The sequence below is a fragment of the Lemur catta genome, chromosome 16, assembly GCF_020740605.2.
Source record: "Lemur catta isolate mLemCat1 chromosome 16, mLemCat1.pri, whole genome shotgun sequence".
Classification (NCBI taxonomy): domain Eukaryota; kingdom Metazoa; phylum Chordata; class Mammalia; order Primates; family Lemuridae; genus Lemur; species Lemur catta.
Window position 1 is genome coordinate 45,496,176 of NC_059143.1, and position 20,977 is coordinate 45,517,152.

Genomic DNA, 20,977 nt, shown 5'->3' on the forward strand with positions numbered 1-20,977 from the left:
AAACAATGAGACCCTTGTCCTTTGTCATTTCCCTTTTTGATACAGGAGAGGGAGAGGATGGGCTCAGGACTGTGCGACTTCCACCAAGCACACTCAACGATTGCCTCAGTTACAATTTCCAGAAACTGCCTCTCTTCCCCTGACTTAAAAAAGTGGGAAAAAGCGAGGTTGGCCCACTCTGACGGCGAGTGATCCTGTGTGTTTTGGGTATTTGTAGCTCATACAATGGACAGAGGTGAGGACCAAGGACCCGGGACCTTCGTACTGTTTACAGTCCCTGAAAGCCATCACTTTCAATTAGCAGGGAAAATAAGTCATCTAGCGAGCGGGAGCGGGTGGGTAAGGTACAAGTTAATGAGTAAGAGCATTCCGAGGCACATAGTTCAACAGCAGAGGGCACAATACTCCCTGGCCATGCCCAGCTGCAGACACAGAGGAGGGGCGGAACCTAAGGGCCGCTGGGACTTGTAGTTCACTTTGTTTCCCATGGGCACCCCGGCCTCGGACCAGAACCACAACCCCCAAGGTGCATCGCGCGCCCCTCTGCTCGCTCCCGCCCCCTCCGAGGCCCGCTCGGGAACCTCCCGGGAAACTGCCCCCGCCCCGCCCTCGTACGCACGCGTCACGTTTGTTTACCCTGAAGCCCCGCCCCCGCCGCCCTTCTGCTCGCCCCACTCCGCCCTGGAATGCGGTCATGCTAACGATGCATATTCATGAGGCCCACGCGGAGCTCCCGCCCTGCCCGCCTCCCGCCTTCCCGCTCCCGGCTCTTGATTAATATTCAATGAGCCCAGCTCCGCGGCTGGTTCGCCGGGGTGAGGTGGGGGAGCGGGCGGGGCTCGCGCTGGGGAGCCTGCGACCCGGGCAGGGAGGGCGTGTGGGGGGGGCGGTGGCGGCGAGGCGGGCGCGCGGGATGGAACACCGAGACACCGACGGAATGCTCCGAATTGCCACATAATCCCCTGGAACGGCCGCGCCGAACGCCATTGGCTTCTCCCTCTCCGCGCGCCACCGCCGCCGCTGTCTCCCACCTTCCCTCACCTCCTCCCTCTCCGCCCGCTGCCTCCGGAGCTGGGGGGGGAAACGCGAAGCCCCACTGCAATGGAGCCCGCCGCCGCGGCCACGGGGCAGCGACTCCCCGAGACCAGCAGGGAGGACCGAGCTTCAGCTCCGGCAGCGGCGGCAGCGGCGGCGGCAGTGGCAGCGGCCGCGGCAGCTCTGGCGGCGGCGGCCGGGGGCGGCCGGAGCCCGGAGCCCGCGCTGACCGCGGCGGCCCCGCGCGGCGGGAACGGCGGCGGCGGCGGGGCGCGGGAAGAGGCCCCCGGCGAGGCGCCGCCGGGGCCGCTGCCGGGCAGAGCGGCGGGCACCGGGCGCAGGAGGCGGCGCGGGGCGCCCCAGCCCACCGCCGGCGGGGTTGCCCCGGTGTCCGGGGTCGGCAGCGGCGCTAACTCCCTCCTGCTGAGGAGAGGGCGGCTGAAGAGGAATCTGTCCGCGGCCGCCGCCGCCTCGTCGTCGTCCGCCTCGTCGTCGTCCTCGGCCGCTGCTGCCTCGCACTCCCCCGGAGCCGCCGGCCTCCCCGCCTCCTGCTCGGCCTCGGCGTCGCTGTGCACCCGGAGCCTGGACAGGAAGACGCTGCTTCTGAAGCACCGGCAAATAATGCAGCTGCAGCCGTCGGACAGGGACTGGGTGAGGCACCAGCTCCAGCGGGGCTGTGTGCATGTCTTCGACCGCCACATGGCTTCGACCTACCTGCGCCCGGTGCTCTGCACTCTGGACACCACCGCGGGCGAGGTGGCCGCCCGCCTGCTGCAGCAGGGCCACAGGGGCGGCGGCGTGGTGAAGGTGCCGGGCCAGGATTCCCGACCCGCCGCCGCCGGGTCGGGCGCTGAGCTGCCCCCCGATGCCGGCCCCCGGCTTACGCCGCCTGAGCCTCGGGACTTGGAGCCGCTGCCCGCGAGGAGCGCGCCGGGTGCCGTCGGGGCCCCTCCGCGCGCGCCTCCCGCCGACCTGCCTCTGCCCGGCGGCGGCCGGGGCGGGTGGGCGCGCTGCACCTCCCGCGCCAGCCCCGCGCCCTCGGACTCCAGCCCCGGCGAACCGTTCGCGAGGGGCCCTGCTTCTCCTCCTGGCACCCCGCGGCCTCTGGATGGCGCGGTCGCCGGCCCGGCCTCCGACACCGAGAGCTTCAGCCTGAGCCCCAGCGCCGAGAGCGTGTCCGACCGCCTGGACCCCTACAGCAGCGGCGGCGGCTCGTCGTCGTCATCGGAGGAGCTCGACACTGACCCGGCCCCGGCCCCGACGGGGGCCCCAGGCCAGCCCCGCCGCCCCGGCCGCCCCGCCCCGGCCTCCCCGCCTTGGCCGCAGCAGAAAGCCCCGAGGGGCGTCGACGGCCCGGGCGGGGTCGCCCGGGATGAGCCTTGGGCGGAGAAGGTGGCAGCAGCCGCGACCCCAGGCGGCCCCCAGTCGACCCCCGGGAGGAGCGGGGCGGCCGCGGAGAAAGCGCCTCCGCCGCCCCCACCACCCACCCTGTACGTGCAGCTCCACGGAGAGACCACCCGGCGCCTGGAGGCGGACGAGAAGCCATTGCAGATCCAAAATGACTACCTCTTCCAACTGGGATTTGGAGAGCTGTGGAGGGTGCAGGAGGAAGGCATGGACTCGGAGATTGGCTGCCTCATCCGCTTTTATGCAGGTAAGGAAATCACCTGCACGTTGACAGGTGGGTGCAAACGACTTCCAGGGACCGAGGAATGATTCAAATTGCTCGTCTGTTTGCCCTACCCAAGAGTAAATGCGGGTCCTGGTGAGTCTTTGTCTGATACTTCTTTCTAGATTTTACATAGAACCCCTGTAGTACTAAACTGAGCAATCTTTAAATCTGCGAGTTTTAGTCAATCTTGAGGGCTCAGAGGTTGGAAAGCAATGTGGAGGAGGTGGCCGATCACCAGGAAGTGCAGGAAGCACATACTCCTGAAAGAGGCAATAGCACATTTAACAATAAAGGTGCTTCCTTCAGGCCTCTCTCCTCAGGGGCTTGTTGGGTTTCAGGCAGTTTGGGATTTCAGGTAAACTATCACGTGAACATAATACCTACAGAGGAAAATGACCAACCAAAATGCTCTAGAACACCCTTGCTTACATTTGACTGTCCAGTCTACCTACCATTCTGGCTGTTAAGTATATGCCACCAGGAGCCCGTTCCTTCTCAACTGGTGCCCTTGTTTGTTCAGTTCTGCCATGCATATTTACCTACGTAGTCCTCGTTAGAAACCTGACAAATATGATCCTTTTTAAAGTAATGTCTTTCCCCAGCGCTTTTTTGCTTTATTTCAGTCTCCTCTGCAAGTTTGAGTCTTGCGTCAAAAATGATTTTATCTGTTACTTTCTCTCATTTCTTTCTTCCAGCCTTAGTAGTCAGAACTGACTATTGCAATCGGACCTGCAGTAGGGGTTCATAATAAGAATTTAAATGGTTGCTGTTTCTTCGGATGTGACCTAAAGTCCTTCCCCATCTTCTTTCAAAACTTTATCAAATTCTTGACTAGGGGTGACTAACATAAGGTTTCTCCTTTGGCTGAAGACTTGGCTGGTACTAAATTAGGTAGCTGTAGGTTCTGGTTGTTGTATTTGAGCTTAATAAGTAGTTTGCATCCTTTTCCTCCTCTGGTTTGAAGAATTATATTCTCAGTGGTAAGGAATTTTATTTAAAATAAAGTTAGCATAGCAAGATTAAATCAGAAGTGATAAATCTTTGTCAACTTTAGGTTTTATGTTGTAGGTGATGGTGGAAAAATAAGCATACTTGTATCTTCATTAATCTATAGCTATTCTTTCAAATTAAATATGTTTTTTGGTTCAAATTGTCTCCTAGTAGTAGTTTTAGTTAGTTTGCATGAAGAAATCATTACCCCACGATGAAATATGCAGGACAGATAGCATTCCTGGTGGAGATTAATTGAAGTGTTTTTGAAATTCTTAAGTGGATTTCTGATGAATCTTTGCGTTATAAAGAAAACCAAATCATAATACAATAGCATTTGCAGTATCTGAAGATGATATCTCAACTAGATGACATGACTTTTAAAGCCTATGGCCCAGAAAATTGGTGATTTTATTATGTAGGAGCAACAACTATATTCTTTTCTCATATAGCTCATGTAATTTGTAAAATACTGTTATTTTACAAAAGCATTAAATGGTAATCACACTTGGAACGAGAATATTTATTTTGTTGACATGAGAACCACAGATGCCCTTATTACTAAAATAACTACGTGGAAGGAAATATGTGTGAAATAAAGGATATATTAAATAAACAGTATTTGAACATATTTTGTGTGGAAAGAGCTCTGCATCCCTTGTTTTGCTCATGATTGGATATGTTGATCATGATAAATGCGCATGAGAAAGGTTTTGGTGTCACAGTCAAGAAATTTCAATCTTTGATTCTCTTTGATTGTCTCTTCAAGAGTGTCTAAAATATTCTAAGTGGATGTTAAGCATTTTTGTTTATTTAACTCATCTCAAAATAAAAATGACAAGTCCTTTTTCTGGTTAAATTTTAAATTTCTGGCATGATCATTTAAATCTTTTTGTCTTGTTCTTTACGAAAAGCAGTAAATGTTACCTCATCCTGAACTTACTGGTTTATTTCTGTATGTACAGCATAAATATATGTATGTCTCTGAGGATATGCTCGTAAAAATAACTAATAAAGTGGGGATCACACACACACACACAAGAATAGTATCCACTGTATTCTTGAATGTGAATCTAGTGTACAAGTGTCCTAGAAGGAAGATGCCTGGTTGTTACAAAAATATCTAATTGCTTATTTTGGTTTTTAAACAAAGTTGAGCTTATTTTTAAAGCCTAAGTTAGCCTACCAGACATTCCTGTGCTGATATTCATTTGCTATAGAACAAAAGTTAGCATATGGTGAGTCCACTTGGACTTTTGCAAGGAAGTTTATTGACGAACAAAAGGCCTTGATAGAAGGTAGTCTCAATTATGGGAACATTGTCAGGACTTCACATATGGTGAAGATTTGCACCAGGCTGGAGGACATTCCTAGAAATTACCCGTGTGCTCCAGTGGAAAATAGGACACCTCAACAGGAGAGTGTTACGTTTTGATATTAATTCTTTTCCTTAGGAAGAGGATAATTACTGTTTGTTTTACATGACACCCTTTAAGAGGGTGTTGGAAAATTTTGTACCCCATTTGCTTTTATAATTTTATGTGTAACTTATTGCTGCGTGTTTTATTAATATTTATGTGTAGTTGGAGTTAAGGATAGCTAAGAAGTTGCTTTTAAATCCTTTTGAATATTTTTCTTTATTTAAATTTAGCTTATTTGTTGTCTATCTAGTTTAGTCACCTACTTTTTTTGAGAAGCTCTTATCCAACAGAGAACTTTCATTCTCTTAAGGGTCACCTTTCAATTAAATTTTAGTATATATATAACCTGACTCAGGTTGCTCTTTAAAGGCTTTGAAAGCCATTTGTGGTTGCTTTGAATATTTAAATATTTATTTGGGTAGAGTAAAATGAAAGTCTTTAATGAAGTAGAAGGCGTTGGATAAAAGGTACTATCTAATTATGGAGTTGTTAATGAAAACTTAGTTTGAAAATTGTTATTGCATCTATCAAGCAACCATTCTGAGTGAAAATATGAGAAAATTTAAGTGGCTTTATCTGAAGTTTCTTGTCTTTAATTTACTTTTAAAATCAGACATCTTAAATTTTACCTGAAAGAGAGTAATTTTAGGTTCAAAAAATTAAAGAACTTAGATTGCCTGACATAAATTATGGACTTCTAAACATGAATGAACTTTTGTTTTGGACTCCCTGGGGAGTCTGTGTCATTGATCAAGGGCAGTATTAAACTATATCTTTAAATATTTTTTTTGACTCTTTTCTGCTACCCATTAGATCTGACTAGTCTTGCTATTTCAGTTCCAATCGCAGTAATGAGAAAGGGTGTTGACAATGCAGAGCACACCCACTGTACCTAGTGAATCTTGCACAAGGTATTTTTGTGCGTGACTCCTTAGGATTGTAGGGAACAATCTCCCTACCCCTCTCATATTTCTTCTCTTTTTTCTCTTCTGGGAATGATCAAACTTTATGTGGTTTTCTACATGGAAACCAAGAAGGGGTGGTTCACCATTAAGCTATAATATTGACGGGCAGGTTCTTAGTACTATAATTACAGCAGTATTGAGTAATGTGGTTTGAACATGTGACACCAGTGTGTGCTTGAACAGTCTTCTTAATTTTAAGGACAAAGGGTTTAAATTTATTTTTGTTGTTTTTCTATTTTCTATTTTTTATTTTTGATATAAAGTACATGCTGTATTTTTCTTTACAACTATGGTTTGATAACATTTATAATATCTGGGATCTTATTATCTTAAAAAAATCTTAAAAAGGCTTTTCACATAAAGTATTTCACTTGTTCTTTCAAAAACATTATTAGGGAGGAGTCGGTGTCAATCCTCTTTTCAGATGGAGAAACTGATGCACAGTGAGGGTTGACTATTGCTTGTGGTTTTTCAGTTCTTGGCAGAGCTTGGTATTCTATTTTGCAATTCATATCACTTTCCATGAATCGATGCTGAATTTCATTTACACTTGAATTTTTCACTACCAAAAAGCATTCAGAAAATATGCTATTTTTGGTGGTAATGAGGTGATACTTTCCTCTAGTTCAAAGTGGTATTCCTTGTGAAATGTGGATGGCTCTATTTTTATCATGCTGCCCTTAAAAACATAAAGAGCCAAGGCTGGCAAATAAGTAGGCAACTCGGAAAGAATACTAAAGTGTTCTAAATATTCTGGTTGCAAATGGTCGTACTTGCATTTAAGTTGATATGAATTAAAGTTTACATGATGATTCTTTATTCACTTATTCAAGATGCCTCATTTGTTAGACTATAAATTTTCATTGGGAAATAGAGAATTAACACTTCACCTGAAAAGTGGATAATTTTTCAGAGTGTGTGTGGGGGGTGTATGTGACAGTTCGGTTCCTTTAAAACATGGCTTAAAGGAACTGAACATGCCGTTAAAGATCTTATTTGCCTAAACATTTTATTGTAAAATGGAATTATTTGTCTTTCAATGATACTTTATTGGTGTTAATATGCTCTAGTACAGTTCTTATAATTCATATGTTATATAGAGCTAGAAAGTGAGTTCTTGAATGTCATAGTTATTCCTGCATTGATGTGTCTTTTGTATTCATTGAACTAATTGTAGGGAGAGGAGATGGGTGTAAATGAGTTGTGTAAAGTTTCAGGTTGAAGGTTAAATCTTTTTGTTGGTATAAGATTGTCAATTCAGCTACCTTAAACAATTGGTTATGCAAAGATGATAATTATTTTTTAATGTGTAAGATGTTTTTATTGCTTCTCATTCTCTTTTTAGAATCCTGAATTTAGCTTTTGGTTTATTGGTAATATAACACTCACTGACATTGTATATGATCCAAGCCTTAGTATACTTGGCATTTCAGTTTTACATTTGTTGAATTGAATTTGTGGAATTTTGTTAAACAGCTGGTGATATGTGCCCTGATTCTTCAGCCTTCCATCCTGCTTGGGTCCCCAGGGATGTGTTAAGCACATATATATATGGAGGCATTTCTCCCATGGCAGGAGATTTTAGATGTGCCAGATACTATTAATATCTTCTGTTGCACGTGAGTGAACTCTATGTGGATTTTGAGAGAGCAGTTCTCAAAGTTTTCTTAGAGTTAACAGGTTTTTTTCTTTTCTTTTAAAAGGCATCTCTTACCTTAACTTTGAGATGAATTTAATGAGACATCTGTCAAATGAGGCATCTTAGATTTAATGATTTTGTTATGTGCCAGGGTTTAACATAGTTCAGTCTGTCTGGACAGGAGAAGGGTTTAATTGTAACTAGAAAGTCAAGAGATCCTGAAGCCACTCAATAGAAAACTATTCTTTTAAAGATGCCTGACATTTTGAAAAAGAGAAAGAGATGTTATCAAAATGTCTAAAACAGTCTGGGGAAAATGAAGCCTTTTTTTCCTTTAAAATCCCACCTTCTAAAACCAATTCCACCCCTTTAATCACATGCATCTGGTGGAACACTGGTAATGAGGGGTTTTGAATCTGGCCTAATGTCACTGTGCTTCTAGGGCAAACCGTTTTTTATACTAACTTTTGGTTTTCTAAAGATAATATAATTGTAACAAAAAAAATTGACCATGTGGATTCTCTTTAGGTGTATTAGGTATTTATAACCTAAGACTGTGTGAGTGACTATGTTTTTTGTGTGAAACTCAACTCTAGGCTTTAGAAAATTTTGATAAATTGAAACCCAAGGATCTGGAAAGAATAGATTTTAATGATGCTTGATTAAAGAACATCATTGTATTTGTTTAACTGTGGAATAGCAGCTCTTTCAGGTTGTGTGATATTGTACTTTTTATCAAGCATGTAGTAATAGTTATTGGATTAATGAAGTGTTATTACACTTTGATTTTAGAGTTGAAATGGTTTTGTTACCATGAGTTGGCCTTGGTATACCTCTCAATATTCAGTAGTCCCCAACCTTTTTCGCATTGGGTCTGGTTTCATGGAAGATGATTTTTCCATGGACTGGGGGTGGATGGGTAGGGGGCAGCAGAGCTGTGTGGCCTGGTCCGCCCAGGGGTTGGGGACAGCATTGTTAAATGAATCAAAGCATGACTATCCTATAATGCCACATTCATGCTGAAATAATTTTTTTCCTGTTGTATTTTTACATTTGAGATTGTTTTTATAAATTGTAAATGTATTTAATGATAGAATAAAGTGATTTGTTAAGGTATGAATCTAGTGATCCCTGAGTTTATAACCTAGAAATTCTATTGGAAACTGGATAAAATACTTTATTTGTAGTTTGTACATATTGTATGCGTTTGTGGATATTAATACTTAAGCAAAAAAACAAAAAATATCCAGAATTTTTGGCATATACTTTCTAAATTGAAGCTTAGCTGAAAGTAAATTAGTCTCATTTCTAGTTTGTGAAAGCATTCAGTTGAAGATTGAATAATATTTGGTTTTGGACCATTTCAATAATGAGTGAAAAATCTAATTAGAAATTTGAAGTTTGAGATAATTTGAATTGGTTGTGTGGTTTTTTTGTTTTCCTCATTCTTTCCAAGCAGGAAGAGATTTTATTTGTTGCTATTTCTTCTGACTCATATATCTGATGAAGAGCAGTTGGAGAATGAATCTTTTCATATACCTGCCTCAGTTAATAATATGTTAGAAGGTTTGGGCTTTTTTTCCCCAAATACCAGGCATGTTTTTAAATACAGCATGAGTTTGGCTGATATGTGGGAATGGGGGTGCAGTGGGGTGGGAGGGGGTACTGGTGAAAGTAACTCTTTTCCTTTCGAAAACAGAACTTTGGGAAAGAATTTGTATCTTTTTATCTTATACTTTGATTGAGAGAAAATGCATTTTATTTACTAGAGTGCCGTGGCATCAGCCTAGCTCACAGCAACCTTAAACTCCTGGGCTTGAGCAATCCTACTGCCTCAGCCTCCCGAGTAGCTGGGACTACTGGCATGTGCCAATATGCCTGGCTAATTTTTTCTATATATTTTTAGCTGTCCAGATAATTTCTTTCTATTTTTAGTAGAGACAGGGTCTCACTCTTGCTCAGGCTGGTCTCGAACTCCTGACCTGCGCCAGACCAATGCATTGTATTTTAAAGAAACTAGTCTGGGAGTTGGGAAACTTGGTATGGCTTTGGGCATCCATCTTAACTTATCCTGGGCTTTGATTTCCTCATCTGTAAAACAGTGGGGTTGGAGTAGGATAAGTCTGAGATCTCTTCCAGCTCTCAACATTCTGGGGCTTCATTAGAAACCCTGTTTTTTTGAAGGGCTTTGAAAGTTATAGTTGTTTTAAGTTCTGTAAGACCTGTCTATGGATTTAAAATTGTGAAATCCCCTGCCTTTTCTTACGGGCCTGGACCTAAAATATGTAAGACAGCCTGAGGTTGCCAACAAAGCAGACCTCCTTTTTGGTGCAGATTAGGACTAATGAAGAGCAGATAATGTTTGATTACCCTCTCCTTGCCATTGCTACTCCCCAAAGTAGAATTCAGCATGCTAGAGATGGATTTAAAGAACTACAACTTTTTAAAGTTAAAGTAAAATTCTTTTTTAAAATTGACTTACCAAAATATCTTCATAATCCAGTTTATAAAGTTTACTGTAATAACTGTATTAGAGGGATCCAAATGTGCAAAATTTATTGCCTAGTTAGCTTTAATTCTTGGTAAGCTGTGTGCCTGTCTACTGGTACCTTGAGTCAGTAGGTGAAAAAGCACTTAATGAAAATTAAACTTTTGCACTGTTATTTTGATTAGGTGATAGAATTTAGAATCCTATAGAGATAATTTAGCCCAATGTCTGTACTTTTATAGATGAGGAAAGTAAATCCATAGAGGTTAAGTGTTTGGTGCTAGATCAAGTCAGTTTCAGAATTAATAGGAACAGCACCTAGGATTTTGATGATCTGTCCAGTGTTCTTTTTTCACACACTGTGAACTTGTATACTTACTGTCTTTGGATGTTCCTTATATTTATTATTCAGAATGAAACTTTAAAAAAATGGTGTACTTCACACAGGTGGTGGTTTCCCAATTCAAGGTCTTTCGAGATTCTTTTCATTCTAATCAGTGCTTTTTAGAGATTGCATATCACTTTGATATCACTTTGACAGATTATAAGGGAGGAGCTTCTGATGGAACAGCTGGATATTTTAATTGCACAGAGGGAAATTAGATTTCATCAGTGATGTTACCCTTTGGGGGATTCATGATAGAACTTTTGACAGTTGACTGAGAAGAGGTACAATGCTAGAAAATCAATGTTGGTTCATCCAGTATTTTGAAGTTTAAATTGTTGCATAGAAATGTTGGAAAAAGGAATCATCGAATTTTACAAAAATATTTGAGAGAGAAATTTAGGAACAGATTTAAAAATTTCCATCCAAACATATATGTAATAAAAAGATTCAGTATTCATTATATTCTTTATTTCATTTTTTTAAAAAAAGTCATCTCAAAATTAATTGCACTTAGCTTGTTCTTTAGGTATATATACACAAGTCTTCCTTTGTGTGACACAAAAAATTGAAACAACTCTGTTCAATAATCTTTGGGCTTTTGTTGTGTGCTGATTTTGGAAGTCTTTATTATGAAATCTGCCAGTGCCTTGAATACCTTCTCTCTCTTTTTGTTTCTCTCTCTTAAAAAAAAAAGAAAAGAAAAGTATCCTGCTGCTGGTAGCAAAAAGACAGTTTGTGAACTCTGGAAACAAATACTCCCAGATATTTTTAGGGGTGTGAGAGATTTAATCATTTACCTTAAACAAAAGTTTTAGCTTCCTTTCTAAGAAAGTTAACCTACCGAGTCAATTAATTCTCCAAAGATTACTGTTCATTTTTAATATGAGGAAAAGAACTTTTTAAAGTGCTTAAGTACAAAAGGGTAAAAATACTTTGGATCTGGCATATTGAATATGTACTCCAGGTGCTGAAGCAGAGGAGAAATTTCTCTTGATGGTCTCTTAGAGAGGTGGTATGGCTGGGGTGCAGCTGACATTCAGTTTTAAGTAACAAGGAACTCTCCTGCATAAACACTGCTGTAATTTTTAGACTTATTCTCTTCCTTACACACACACACACACGCACATACACACACACACACAATGATACGTGCACATATATATGTTCTTCACCGAGTGTTGAGGTAGAATGTAATGGAAGGGGTAGTTGTATTTATTAATGGGAGGAGATAATTGGGGGAAAAATCCCAATTAAAAAAATTTGCAGTTCTTAATTTTTTAACCTTTTTTTTCACTTAATTGGTAATTTATTATGAATAACCTGTTCCTGTCCCTTGCTCACTTTTTTTATTGTTGTTATTGTTAGATGTTTGCTTTTCTCCTACTGATTTATAGATTTCTTTGGGAGATATATTTCGGGAAACTAATTTTGCTTTCTAAGTCACTAATATATTCTTTATCTGTTTTTCACTTTTACGTTATTCTTTCCCTGTAGGTTTTTAGAGTCTGTGTCATGCTTAGGAGGCCTCCCTTACCCCTAGATTTAAAAAAAATCTTTCATATTTAATTATAGTGTTTTATAGTTTTATTTTCTATACTTAAAATTTTAATCTGTTGTTTAAGTAAGGTAGGAAGGAGGAAAGATAACAGGTTGTCCCCACATTTTTTATTGGATAACTTTTTTTTCTTTACTGGTTTAACATGCCACTATTCTCCAGAGTTTATTCCTTTTTTTAAAAAAACTGACCAGAAAGGGGATTTGTTTTCTTTGGTTGACCTGACAAAGAGGTTTCATGTGTAGTAATGAACTGATAACAATTCTTTTATTTTTTTTTTGAGACAGTGTCACTTTGTTGCCCTGGCTAGAGTGAGTGCCGTGGCGTCAGCCTAGCTCACAGCAACCTCAAACTCCTGGGCTTAAGTGATCCCACTGCCTCAACCTCCCGAGTAGCTGGGACTACAGGCATGTGCCACCATGCCTGGCTAATTTTTTCTATAGATATTTTAGTTGGCCAGATAATTTCTTTCTATTTTTTTAGTAGAGATGGGGTATCGCTCTTGCTCAGGCTGGTCTCGAACTCCTGACCTCGAGTGATCCACCCGCCTCGGCCTCCCAGAGTGCTAGGATTACAGGCATGAGCCACCGCACCCGGCCTGATGACAATTCTTGATTACAGGAATATAATCTGAAATAACTCTGATTTGAGATAGCAGAACATCGTGATGCAGAGACAAGTGTTCAAGTGGTATCCATGGTGCTTTAGTGCTATTAAATAAATGAACTCCCATAAAAGATGAAGTAGTTATAGTAGGGATGGGGGAGGGGGAAAGTAACAGATGTCAAATAGAAAAGTCAACTTAGAACATCTACCACCTTTGGTAAGCAGGCTTTCATGGTCTAGTGACCAACTCTTAAGTTATTATATGTGACCACAAGACAAATTGGACTACTGTTGGATTTTGTGGCATTATAAGATTATTGGTGGAGAACTGGGTTTCTCTTCTGCAGGCTTTTAGTTGTATTGCTGAAGTTCCAAATTACCTTTGCTGGAGTAGTCTCTAGATTTAATACACCAACACTTAAGGAGAAAATTTCCAGACCGATTGCCTTAAAATACTAAATGAAATAAAACTGTGGTCACTAAACTTATTTAGTTATTTGCAAGTAGCATTTTTTTCTTCCACAGTGACAAACCAGATGTCATTTTCAAAAGATTTAAGTAAATAAGTGTGAAAGAATTAAATTGCCTCAGCATAATTATATCCTGCTGTATAATGTTCAAGAAATTGTGTTGTATTTAGTGACTTAGCAAACATTTATACCCCCCTTACTATATGCTAAGCACTGTTTCAAGTACTTTACAAATATTAATTTGATCTTTATGACAACTTTATGAGGTAGATAGTGTTACCACCCCAGTGTTACAGATAGAGAAACTGAGTTACAGAGCAGTTGCTAACTTGTCTGGATTTGTATAGTGAGAGTGAGCAAGCCAGAGGCAGAATTCAAGTTCAGGCATCTGACACCAGGGTAAGTGTCCCCTTGATTTGCTGAATATGGAAAACTTATTCTTAATAAGCTTCTGTGGCCAGTTTGGGCACATCAGTATTTTAGAAGCACAGACTTTGAACTAGTTAGGACCTGGACTTGATTTCTAGCTATGCCACTGACCCTAGAGTTGTACTTCATCCTTTCCTACCTGCTGTACCAGGTTGTTGAGAGAATCAAATGAGATAATGAATGAAGGGATTTAAGACAACAGTACTAGTTATATATGTTGCCACTTTTTCTTTGGGTAGAAAGAGCACTGGTTGAGGAACTGGAGACCCATGTTTGTGGCTTCTTTACTTGATGTGAGACCTATAATAAACCTCTTAACCTCCTTCAGCCTCATTTATTAGAGAGAAAGAGAAAAGATGATAAAAAAAATTCTGTGTCAGAGAATATTGTGAGGTTCAGATCTGATGATATATATGGAAGTGCTTTGTAAACTGTGAGATGTTATACAAATGTAATGTGGTTTTATTATTTTTAGCCATAGTAAATTGCCACAGATGTTAATTAGAGCTAATTAGGGCTCATTAAAGAAGATGGGATATACTGTTGTTGGGCACTGATGCTCAGTTACATGGATGAATATACAGGCATACCTTATTTTATTGTGCTTCATAGATACTGTGTTTCTTCCAAATTGAAGGTTTGTGGCAACCCTGCATTGAGCAAGCTTATTGGTGCCATTTTCCAATAGCGTGTGCTCACTTTGTGTCTCTGTGTCATGTTTTGGTGATTTTTGCAATATTTCAAACCTTTTCACTATTATTATTATTATTATTTTTTGAGATAGAGTCTCACTGTGTTGCCCGGGCTAGAGTGCCATGGTGTCAACCTAGGTCATAGCAACCTTGAATTCCTGGGTCAAGTGATCCTCTTGCCTTAGCCTCCTGAGTACCTGGGATTACAGGCACGTGCCACCACACCCAGCTAATTTTTTCTATTTTTAGTAGCGAGGGGGTCTCACTCTTGCTCAGGCTGGTCTTGCACTCCTGACCTCAAGCGATCCTTCCACCTTGACTTCCCAGAGTGCTAGGATTATAGGCGTAAGCTACCGTGCTGGGCTTTTTTCATTATTATTATTATATCTGTTATGGTGATCTGTGATCAGTGATCTTTGATATTACTACTGTAATTGTTTTGGGGCACCACAAACCATGCCCATATAAGATGGCAGACTTCGATAAAAGTTTGTGTTCTCACTGCTCCACCAGCTGGCCATTTCCTCTTCTTTCTCCCTCTTCTTGGGCCTTCCTATTCCCCAAGACACAATATTGAAATTAGGCCAATTAGTAACCCTATAATAGCCTCTAAGTGTTCAAGTGAAAGGAAGAGTTGTACATGTCCCATTTTAAGTCAATAGCTAGAAATGATTTAGCTTAGTGAGGAAGGTGTGTTGAAAGCTGAGATAGGCCAAAAGTTAGGCCTCCTGTGCCAAACAGTTAGCCAAGTTGTGAATGCAAAAGAAAAATTCTTGAAGGAAGTTAAAAGTTGCTATTCCAGTGAATACATAAATGATAAGAAAGCGAAACAGCCTTATTGCAGATATGGAGAAAGTTTTAGTAGTCTAGATAGAAGATCAAATCAGCCACAACATTCTCTTAAACCAAAGCCTAATCCAGAGCTTTGGTCCTAACTCTCTTTAATTCTGTGAAGGCTGAGAGAAGTGAGGAAGCTGCAGAAGAAAAGTTTGAAGCTAGCAGAGGCTGGTTCATGAGGTTGAAGGAAAGAAGCCATTTACGTAACATGAAAATGCAAGTGCTGATGTAGAAGCTATAGCAAGTTATCCTGAAAATCCAGCCAAGATCATTGATGAAGGTGGCTACACTAAACAGCAGATTTTCCATGTAGATGAAGCAGCCTTCTATTATTGCAAGAAGATGCCATCCAGGACTTTAATAGCTAGAATGAGGTCAGTGCCTGGCTTCAAAATTTCAAATGACAGGCTAACTCTCTTGTTAGGGGCTAATGCAGCTGGTAACTTTAAGTTGAAGCTAGTATTCATTTACCATTCTGAAAATCTAGGACCCTTGAGAATTATGCTAAATCTACACTGCATGTGTTCTATAAATGGAACAACAAAGGCTGGATGACAACACATCTGTTTATAGTATGGTTTACTGAATATTTTAAGCCCACTATTACAGTTACATTACATTGTAAATACAGTTAGGAGTTGGTGATGTAATGAATGAAGGTGTGTCTTCTCTTGGTATTTACAATGTAATGTTTATTAAATAATTGGAGGACTGATTTTGCTGAGGCATGGGTTTGAAATGGTAATACATGTTAAGCTGACTGCAGCCATTCACTTAGCTGGTAAATGGACCTGGCTCACCACCCAGCTTCCAAATCTCAGTGGAGCTTTGTTGCTTCCTACTGGTTACCATATGTGTGGTAACTCTCAGGAAGGTGATAAAAACATTATTTACTTGGTTTTCATGTGAGAGTCGTTCTTTCCTCATACACAGAATACATGCTAGTACTGACTATGGCTATGGAACAAGCGAAGAGTTCTGAAAAGAATGTATTAAATTTATGAAGCTCCTAGGATGTATCTCTTTTTGAATGGTGAGGCTTTTCTATCTAGTATTTGTGGGAGGAGTTACATAAACAATTATAATACAACTTGAAATGCCTTAATGGAGGCATTTATACAGTGCCAGGGGAACCCAGAAGGCTGAGAAACCAACTCTGCCTGGAAGTGGAATGCTCTGGAGATGCTTCCTGGGAATGATTCTCTGTGTGAATGGGACTAGCATTGTTTGAAAAGGGCATGTCATGTATTAAAGCATGAATGAAAGGGCTCCACATGTGTGGGGAATGGTGAGTAGCTTGGAGTGGTGAAGTGTTAGGTGGTGAGATTAAAAGTGGTAGGAGATGAGACTAAGAGGGAGGTTGGGTCCACATATGCTAAGGACTTTACTGGATGAACAATACAGTGGAGAGTGATGTGATTAGATTAGATTTGTGTTCTCGGGTGTTAACTGGCAGCCAGCTGGAGGACAGATTGGAGAGGGAGCTGCTAGACAAGACTTGGAGGCTGCCTTAGTGGGGCCTTGAATAAACATTTTTTGACTTCTGTGTGCTAAAGCACTCTTAGGAGCTGGAGATACAATGAAAGAATGGTATACTGCCTTTGCTTCAAGGAGTTCTGCCTAGTAGGGGAGAAGGAAAGAATTGCAGTACAGAGTGAGCTACTTTTGAGGTATGTACAATGTGGTTGTACCAGATAGGGAAATAACCACCTCTGCTGCAGCTGGGAGTAGGTAGGAGAAGATTTTGAAGATTAGAAAGAGTAGATCAGGAGTAGGAGTGGATGGGATAGGGCATTCCTGGCAGGTCACGTAGGACCTCAGTGAGGAAGGTCTACATGAGATCAGTTCAGGTGAAGAACTGTGGACATGGAAGAATTGTTTAGAATGTAGAATTGTTGGGTCTTAATGAATAATTATACGTGCGGGGAGAAGGAGAGGTTCAGGACTTTTTATTCATTCCTGAACTAATTTGAGTACAGTAGTTCCCACTTATTCCTGGGGGATATGTTTCTAGATCCTAGTGGTTGCCTGAAACCAAGGATAGTACCTATCCCTATATATATATACATAGAACCATAGATACACAGTCGGCTTTCTGTAACCATGGGTTCTGCATCTGTGGATTCAACCAACTGTAGATCATAAATATTTCGGGAAAAAAAAACTTAAAAATAACAATATAACAATAAAAAATAATACAAATAAAAACCCCACAAAGTATAACAACTATTTACATGGTATTTATATTGGATTAGGTGTTATAAATAATCTAGAAATTACTTAAAGTATTGGGAGCATGTATGTAGGTTATATACAAATATGTAAGAGACTTGAGCATCTGTGGATTTTGGTATCTGCAAGGGATATAGGTGGATGGTGGTGCAGGGTGGTCGTGGAACCAATTCCATTTGGATATCAAAGAATGATTCTATTATGTTGTTTCCTATACATACATATCTATGATAAAGCTTAATTTATGTAGTATACACATTAGGAGATTAACATCAATAACTAATAATAAAACAGAACAATTTTAACAGTACTGTAATGAAAGTTATGTCAATGTGGTCTCTCTCAGAGTATTTTATTGTATTATACTCACCTATTTTTGGACTGTGGTTGACTAGGGGTAACTGAAGCCATGGAAAGTGCAACCACGGATAGACAGGGGACTACTATATGTCAGGAACTAGGGACATAGTGTGAACAAGACCAATAGGGTTTTGTATGATAGGATGACTTGGAGGTTTCTAGTTTGAGCGTGACTGTCATCCCATTAACCAGCAGACAGAATATAGGAGCAGGAATTGGCTTTAGGGTGAGGGAGAGAGATGAGTTAGAATTTGGATGTGTTAAGTTTGAGGTACCTGAAGGACATCTAGGTATATATGAAGAGCTCTGGGATCATCTGTATTTAGGTAGTAGTTCAAGCCTTTGAATTGAATGAAATTGCTAGATAGAATAGACAGAATGAGGAAAGGCCTTAGGAAGCAACTCTGAGGAATCCCTCTGTTTAGAACGTGGTAGTAGATTGTGTCGAGTAAAAGAATTCAGACACAAAAGAGACATGCTCTATAAGTATATTTATATGAAGGTCAGTTAACTGGCAGAGCTAATTTTTGGTAATAGAGCATAATAGTAATTACCTTTTAGAGGGATGTTGATGGGAAGGGTGTGAGGAGCCATTTGGTCTTGATATTATTCTTCATTTTGATCTGGATGTTAGTTATATGGGTATATAATATAATACGTACATGAAAATTTACCGATCAGTACCCTTACGGTTTGTGTGCTTTACTAGATGTAAGTTATACCTCAGTGGAAGAAGGGAAGTGGCCCTGAAGGAAGAAACTTGAACAATATTGAGCAGTATTTCTGTCCTGAAAGGAAAAAGAGAGGGAAGGAGAGGGCAAGGATGATGGATGAGTGGAGAGGGAAAAATAAACAAAGGGAAGTCCTGGAGGAAATTAGAGGGGGTGGAATTATGAACACCCATGAGGGAGTTAACCCTGGGTATGAAGAGGGCTACCTATTTCCTTGAAGCTTTTAGGAAGGATGGGTGGAGGTAAAGATTCTTGTAAGAGTTCCGGAAGTCTCTGGGTCTCAATGGGCCTCAATTTTCTTCATGAATTAGAAGATAAGGAAAAGCTGCGTCTCAATATTTATTATAATATGCTTTTTCTTGAGCTAATTCACCAACTAATAATAGTGTATACCATCTGTTGGGAATTTGTGACTGTGATTTCAACCTATGTTAAATTTTCTGAAGGATGATCCTTTCTTGGGCCATTCTAAAGCAGCTTAGGGCACTGGAAGCCGGGCGGGGACAAACTAGAGGTGGAGGAACTGACTGCCATACTTGGTTTTACAGGTTTGTCAGTGCTTTCACTGGGCTTTGATTTGTGGTTCCCTGCCCCTGTTTTCTAAGGGGGTGTGTTTTTTGTGTGTGTGTGTGTAAGAGTAGGTAGGGGAAACAGGTTGGTCAAAAGCCTTCAGGGAAGTTACAAGTAGTAAATGACTAGGCTAGATTGTGCCTTCCATTATATTCCATTTCCTTTCTGTTTATAAAATCACATATATATATAACTTCTGAGACAGTTTTGATTTTTTTTCACATGACCTATTGATTATACTTGCAGAGATGAGAGTTGATTCTGAAGAATGCATTTTCCATTCATATATTATCAAAGTGACTTATGGATTAAATCTATTTATAAAGTGAGCACAAAGACATGGTAAATTTTCAATTTAGATAGATATAAACCAGATGGTATAAGGACAGTTATTGTAAATAATAAACACTGTTAAGAGAAACCATGTTAAACCTATCATTTTTCTTCTTGTTAGTTGTAGTAAGCATTGAATTTCTGTTTTGTGCTCGGTACTGGGCTAGATGCTGAAATTTCAAATTGTGGTTATTGAAACAAATGAAAAACTAGCTTTGTTTTGTTTATTTTTAAGAATATAATTGCTCAAATATTTACTGAAGTCTTATTCCAGTTGCAAAGTTGGTTTTTGTAAATTTTTAATATAGATGTTTTGAGGACTAGGAAAGAAACTCGAGAAAGAACCATAATTGCTAACTCTTCATATCAAACATGATTAATTGACAAACACCATAACAGTGGAAAAAAATAATGGACTGTTCACCTTGATTTCGTATAGGGCCTGGTTGAATGGCTGTGGAGTTTTGTTGTTGTTCTTTTACTTGCTTAGGAACTTCGTATTTATTGGGCTGTCAGTTGGCACAAAGTTTTGTTTGTGTTCAAAAGTCACCGACTGGTGATAACAGAAACTTTTTTTTTATGTGGAATACTGTCTTTTTTTACTTCTCATGTGCTTAGTCAATTCAAACAGTTGTGGAGTGCCTTGCTTCCCAAGGTATAAGGTGCTTTGAAGGTTGGGGGAAAAGGTGAGTCAGCCACAGCCTCCGCCTTTCTGAAGCTTAAGCCAAATTGTACAAGGCCACAGATTATCATAAAAACAGTAGAGTAAGACCATACTGTGACAGTTCTCCATCTTTTCTTTCTTACAGATATTTCTTGAACTTTGTTCCTGTTATGTGCCAGTCCTTAATAAGATAGATGTGGTCCCTGCCCTTGTGATTTCACAATAAGGAGGAAACTTACTAAGTACTTGTATAAATAATCACTTAATTGTAATTTTGATGTGTGCCACTAGGGAAAAATAAGTATGCAATGAATAAGCTTAGACCTGAGGGTTGAATGGTGGCTTAGGGATACATCAAAGAGTGTTTCATGTGGGGGAACAGTGTGTGCGAAGGTCCTGAGATAGGGAGCACAGCAAGTTGAAGGACTCAGGGAAGGACCAGAGTATAGTGTAGTGATTGCGAGTATGAGGAAACAGCAAAGGCTGTATCATGGGTGTGTGTGGTCTGAGGCTAACTTGTGCGTGCAGAGTGCTTTGGTTATCATGGTCCCCCCAACTCCCTCAAATTAAATGCCAAATAGGTAGATATGCATTCTCCGTAATCCCTGGCTACAAAGGCCTTAGAAGGCCACAGTTAGTGTTTTGGAGTTGATTTTAAGAATAATGGGAAACCCTTCCATTCAGTTATCAAATGTTGTTTAGATTTGTCTTTTTCAAGGGCAGGTGCCATGGCTATCATTTTATAACTAACTTGTTTTTATCTTATCAGTAGGAAGGATAAAGGGAGGATGAAAGTAACTTTGTCTCTTCTATATTTCTAAGCCCAACATTTTGGGCACTTTAAGAACAGCTGCTTTTCTATCCTTCCTATGTGCAGGGCTTTCTTCATCTTTCTAGCTT

General features: G+C 40.9%; 1 protein-coding gene across 1 annotated transcript in view; it reads left to right on the forward strand.

The window, feature by feature from the left end:
- The first annotated feature begins 861 nt into the window (after nucleotides 1-861).
- The window catches only part of PHLPP1 (PH domain and leucine rich repeat protein phosphatase 1), a 181,431-nt gene continuing 161,315 nt past the window's right edge, over nucleotides 862-20,977 (forward strand). Inside the window, exon 1 of the mRNA XM_045527369.1 lies at nucleotides 862-2,689. Coding sequence (XP_045383325.1) covers nucleotides 1,102-2,689 — 1,588 coding nt within the window. The 5' untranslated portion in view covers nucleotides 862-1,101. The remainder of the gene's footprint in view (nucleotides 2,690-20,977) is intronic.